The sequence below is a fragment of the Ptychodera flava genome, chromosome 9 (assembly GCF_041260155.1).
Source record: "Ptychodera flava strain L36383 chromosome 9, AS_Pfla_20210202, whole genome shotgun sequence".
NCBI lineage: Eukaryota > Metazoa > Hemichordata > Enteropneusta > Ptychoderidae > Ptychodera > Ptychodera flava.
This window is the reverse complement of record NC_091936.1, coordinates 14,551,378-14,557,528: the sequence shown is the minus strand read 5'-3', so window position 1 is coordinate 14,557,528 and position 6,151 is coordinate 14,551,378. Positions and strand designations below refer to the sequence as shown.

Below are 6,151 nucleotides of genomic sequence, written 5' to 3'. Positions count from 1 at the left end.
ACAGAATACCCAAAGTGTTAACTATTCCGTGCTGTAATTAATTGTCGACGAAATACACAGGCATTACCAATATATTTTCTCTCCATTGTCTCCGCAGAAACAATGTGATCACGGAGAAATTGGTCTTCAACTGGTTTTCCCTGACACTTTACACATTTATAAAGGTGTGTATATAGTTTTCTCGAATGATCTTCCTGTATGTTCTTATAAACTATCGACTGAGTATCTTTAGTTAACTTAAATCAATATGTTATGAGACTCTGACACTCGATAATTGATGCTCAAATTGTATATAACAATATAAAATTCACATCATTGGCTGTTTTATATATGCTAATTTTAGTGAACACACATGATTTGCCAGTTTCAAGAAAGTTAGTGTCGTCTTATAAATATAAATAACTGAAATAAATGGGTATGCAGCTATATTTCATTAATGTAAATCAATAAAGGAGAAGCATTTTGTTATCTCATGAATTCAAGTTTTCAGACATTGCAATGTCTGTGTTATTTGATATATTAATACATCATTTGTCGTTTATGTCTTGCCATCGGAAAGTTCATTACAATTTATGATGTATGATTTCAGTTCGTCATCCGGAAGCACCTTCTTAGGCTTGTTACGTCGATACAGCATGAAATCAACCAGAACGCTAAAGTTGTAGACTTGGACGTTGTGCATCATCTTAATGATAAGTAATTGTATCGTTTCATCAGTTCAATTTTGTAAATTATGCAGAAACGGTAATCTTCATTTATTTGATCAGCGATTTTACTGTTTGATGTTCGAAAATGAGTCACCTGCATTCTTTTATGGAAGTAGGCAGCTATCTAATTGCTCTCTCAATATTTTAAATATAACAACTTTTGTTTCTGTGCACATGGTGAAGTCCAAGATAACCTTAACCGTCTCTTCACGGAGTTACTGACGATGGAGCGACAACAACATTATCTGTTTCCTCCACCAATTAAATATATGTTTGATTATTTGGATTCCCTGGCCGAGGGTTATGGCAGAGGTGATCCAAAGGAGTTTTTTACATGGAAAGCAGGCAGGTACGTAGGAATATCATTTTGCTTTTCGGTATTTAGGAAATAAGAGTCTGAAAATCACCCTTTACTGAAGAAAATCTTCAACACGGGCACAATAAATGAACAGGTGAGTCATTTGTAGGGCGATGGGCGTTTAAAGTCGTTTTAACAGGATCTGTTCTTAAATGATGTTTTGACAATTTAAAATGTTCGTATATCAGAGCTCTACATACAAGTACGATATCTACACTTGTTTGGGAAGGCGAAAAACCTCAGACAATCGACGAGTATGAAAAACGTTTGCAGATACGTGTGAATACGCAAAGTCATATTTCATTAGACGACATTCGGTCATGCACCCGGGATTCTATTTATTTCATGATCTATCTGATTTCTTTGACATTTGAAATTAGATTCTAGGATAAATTAATAAGGCATGGCAATCCATTGCTCTACCACTGTTACCTGCAATGAATGTTTAGAAGAAATGTCAATGAATTTTCGGTGATTTTACATAAAACGCACGTGTAGTATATCAATAACCTTATTTATGTGCAACATAGATTTTGTCTTGTTCTCACGAACTTCTCATGTTCTTATTTTAACAGTTTATTGTCTGCACTTTGGGGTAAAATGATACGATGTCCACAATACGTGCTTGACGTCAATCTGTCGGAGGAAGTGCTTGCGACTCTTGATGTAGCAGCAACGATGTTTACTGAGATCTGCTCTACAACAAAGGTATATAGGCAGTTCCTGGTGTAGACATATCAATGGCGACACGCTTAATGGCGACACACAAACACAGACAGACAGACAGAAACAGACAGACAGATAGACAGACTGACAGACACCCACCGTCGTCGTAATCCTTGAAACAGTCGCTCGTTTAACCTTATTTGTATAAAAACAGCCTTATATTTGTCCAGAGATGACGTTCATTGGAACTCATTTGAAGGCAAATAAAGGTCAAAATGTAGGTAGGTAGGTAGGTAGGTTGGTAGGTAGGTAGGTAGGTAGGTAGGTAGGTAGGCAGGTAGGCGGGTAGGTAGGTAGTTAGGTAGGAAGGACTAGATGTATGTCCGGATCTATGTATATCTGGGTTGTCGTGTATTGTATTTTTTTTCAGAAATCACTCGAAGACGAAAATAAAGAACATACCTTGATGTTCAGACCCATCTTGCTCACTTATTTTGAGGATGTCAAATGCTTACCAAATATCGATGAATTTGCATTCGGAAAATTCTTGAAATCCAACTACCAGGTGAGTACAAGAGTTAAGTTCGGTTTTGGTGTTTAACAGAGGGTCACTCTGCAAGTTTATCATTATAAAATATTCGACATTCTTAGTATTTTTACTATACGCTACCTTCAATTTGGTCTGATGATTCAACTACATGTCTTGTTCGACTGGTGTTAACGTTTAAATAATGACAGTGGCGCTAATCTACTAGTAACAAGAGCATTTAAATTTCCTGTGCTGGTCAGTAGTAGGTATAAGTGGTTTGAAAGTACTTCAGAATAAAATAAAATATAATTCGTTTTTACAATTATATCTGTCCGCTATGAAGTGTGGTTTCAAGCTGACATTTTAAGTATCGTGTAACATCGTGACATGCCGAGGGTATGCAGATTATCATTTGAATGAACGGGTATACGCATGGAAGGCCGATCACCTGGTCGTCCTTCTTTTCACACATTACTGAGCGGTGAATCGTTTATAAAGTCTATTGTAGCTCTTCTTACTATCAGCTGTATCGAATGAAAATGCCATCTTTACAAATAAATATACATGCGCCTAGTCAAGATGATCCTAACATATGTGTGACAACGTCTCATCATTCGAACACTATACTCGCCAACGTAAAAGATCACCAAACTGTACCTATATCTCTATGACATTACAAATCCACATTCTTAGATTTACAGTGTGGAGTTAATGACGATTATGAATTTGGTTTTCTTATAGGATCTTGAACACAAATTTGACAGAAATAGTTTTTTGTGTGAACTGCTAAAGTATGTGATTCCATGCAAAGATCAGGTAAGTTAACTTTCGATTGTCACGACCAGATGTGTACTATCAATGCATCATATTGCAATTTATTGTCATTGTTTCGTCAATTGTAATATATATATATATATATATATATATAATATATATATATATATATATATATCTGTTACTTACGTTTAATGCATGAATATTGCAGGATGCGTGAAACGTAAGTAACAGATATTATTTGTATACTTGAAGTCATTTGTGTTATTGTTATTTATAACACTCTACTTTTCGCATCCAGCACTGTAATTTCCAACGAGGACATCTGTATACTTATACGTAATCGTTTGGGCTAATTGTATTTAGTTTTCATAAAATGCAGGATCCTTTGCATTGTCTGATACCCCTCGATTTATCTTACTTCTATAAGGAATTCGTCTCGGTTGCAACAGGACGCTATAAAACTGAATGTAGATGAACGTTCTATTAATATATCCTCTTCAAAGGTTGACTGGAGACAGTATGTTGAGTATGCTCGGATCAATAAGTTAATATTTAGCATATTTACTAAAAACTAAACGACAACAAGTTTGCCATGCAAAACATTCAGAAATTCGTGTGGCATTTAAGAGATTCTAGATCCTTGTCAAATTCGATTCTCTTGTTTGCATTTAAAGGTCGCCGATGCATTGGAAAAGAATGAACACTTCAAAAAGGAAAATCATGCCGCAATACTGAAAGAGGTTATATCATCCTTCCGTATATACGAATATGAACAAATTCCTTCTCAGTACATGACACTGCAACCAAAACAGGACAATGTGTATGAAAAAATGCATCGTCAGCCAGCTGAGCGGACTACTGTTCCCGGAACAGAGCAAACTGAAGGATCACTCAACGAGTTGTCGTCTGGGGAACCCCCTCAACACTACCAAACACTTCAGCCATTAAAACAACCAGAGTACAGTACTCTTCACATAGCAAGTATACAGGTTAGCTTCATTGTCACAGCTTCATGACTTCTTTGTATATTAACCAACACACGTCATTATGAAATGTAATTGTACAAAAGACTGATAAGATGAACATTCAACTTGAAAACCGTAGTATACCGCAACACCATATTCTGAGGACGGACTGTGGTGAGCATACTGAATAAATTGATAACCATTTTACTGAAAAAGATTGAAGTTGTTGGCATGATAGCCGGTGTTAGCGAGTTAATGTTAGTTAGTTGGTTTTAGTTAATGCAAGTTAATGAGCTTTGGTTCTAACTTGAAGCAGTCAAGATTAATAGTAACCGTTTTGATAAAAAAATTTTGTATGTCAGATGTGCAAACGGAGGGTTGCGCATGTTGACGTGATTATTTTCACTCCTCAAATGTATCTGCCATGGTGACATTATCCACTACCTCCTAAGAAACAAAGTAAATAGTGGTGATATAACTTGACACTGAATTAAGGGATATGAAATAATGATAAGATCTTGGTGACGAAATGTATTTCAATAGCAGAAGTACATTTTGCTTCGGAATCAAATCGCCACTCGATTGGTTTTATCGTCTGTTTTCTCAGTCCATCGTCACATCAGAGAATAACGAGCCCAGCAACAGAAAGGATCAAGCTACTAGAGAAGACAAAGTACCCATTACCGTGAGATCTACAGACTATGAAGTGACTCCATCGAACTACACAACATTAAAGCCGCAGCCAATCAGTGTTTATGAAACGGTGGATCTTCGCTCAGGAGAAGAGACGATCCGAAGTACAGAGCAATCGTCAGGGCCGCAGACAGAGCTCATCGGTGAAGATACTCCTCAAAACTACCAAACTCTTCAACCATTATCGTATTCAGAGTACACAATGCTTCACAGCGAAGTGTAAAATCATAAACGGCTACTAATTGCCAATTATCATTAGTCAAAATATAGAAAAGATTGCAGAGCAAAGCAATTACAATTCTGTATGGTAATATGATAGAAAATATGTTCTTTGTTAAGGAAATGGTATTTCTATCAATATGCTCAATTATACGAGTGGGCTTAGCTTCGTACAACAGCTAGACCTAATACAATTTGCTGCATCATGTATCGAATAACATCATTTTAAGTAGCTGTTTATAACCAGAATCATAACACTAATGATTGTTATTCATAAATGACAGCTACATGTACCAGCAACAATATTGTGTACGAATTGTTCCTCGGAACCACGGCGTAATTATAATGATATTTTAAGCTTTCTTACTTTAAAGATTACGCCAGATCAATCGCAAATACTACTTACTTACTTACTTACTTACTTACTTACTTACTTACTTACTTACTTACTTACTTACTTGCCGGTAATATAATCAGTGACCTTATTCGACATTATGTATAGTTGTCATTTAATCCCGTGATATCTGCATACTCGGCCAAGCACTAACCACATAACATTACTGGCCAGTTTATTAGTTCATGATAAAATAAAAAAATCAGTAATAAACATATATATTCGCCCGTAAGATCCATTGTCTATCCAAGAACAATCCTAAACATATATACAGCTTACAATACTGTAAGTGTTTATCATGAAAAGGATTATGTCATTTACAGTCATTTTCTAGGGATAGCTCATATTCATAAAAATACAAAACATCCAAGACAGATTCATGTGTGAACGTTTGAATAAAAATTGTCGGTGCAAACGTATTACAGCGCAAGCGTTCGTGATAGAGACTTTTCCACAGCTATTTCAAAGCTATTTCAAAGAATGTGTATTTTAAGAAAACCCTGAAAGAAAGTGAAAGAAACTGCAGTTAATACTGAGAGCAAATCCTTTTGTTCCTTTGTTCTCCCATATTAGATTCAGTGTGCATTTTTTTAAAAATTGCTCCACAATATGGTTTTCGAAAGTATACAAAGGCGTCTTACACTGTATGCAGGTTTTGGGATTCTTTGTGTATTTGTAACTTTTCTTCAAATTGTATATTTGAAAATTATTCTTCATAATATTATGATAATCCTTATCATTATATAGTCTTATTGCCGCGGGCTTGAAATAAACTTGAAATGTATAATTGTGTTACAGCTTGTTGGCTTGTGAAAGGTGATGTGTTTGTCGGAAGACGAAGCG

General features: G+C 35.7%; 1 protein-coding gene across 1 annotated transcript; it reads left to right on the top strand.

The window, feature by feature from the left end:
• The first annotated feature begins 776 nt into the window (after positions 1-776).
• On the top strand, positions 777-6,087 carry LOC139140085 (uncharacterized). Its single transcript, XM_070709091.1, has 6 exons — positions 777-1,056; positions 1,641-1,773; positions 2,162-2,296; positions 3,002-3,076; positions 3,712-4,026; positions 4,610-6,087. Exons 1-6 carry the CDS (start codon positions 932-934, stop codon positions 4,916-4,918), a joined length of 1,092 nt encoding a protein of 363 aa, XP_070565192.1. The 5' UTR covers positions 777-931; the 3' UTR covers positions 4,919-6,087.
• Positions 6,088-6,151: the final 64 nt, after the last annotated feature.

Excerpts from the sequence above, each read along its gene's own strand:
- LOC139140085 (XM_070709091.1), top strand. The coding sequence starts at position 932 with ATGGAGCGACAACAACATTATCTGTTTCCTCCACCAATTAAATATATG. Across the intron at positions 1,774-2,161 it reads AGATCTGCTCTACAACAAAG|AAATCACTCGAAGACGAAAA; the intron begins GTATATAGGCAG and ends ATTTTTTTTCAG. Across the intron at positions 4,027-4,609 it reads TTCACATAGCAAGTATACAG|TCCATCGTCACATCAGAGAA; the intron begins GTTAGCTTCATT and ends CTGTTTTCTCAG.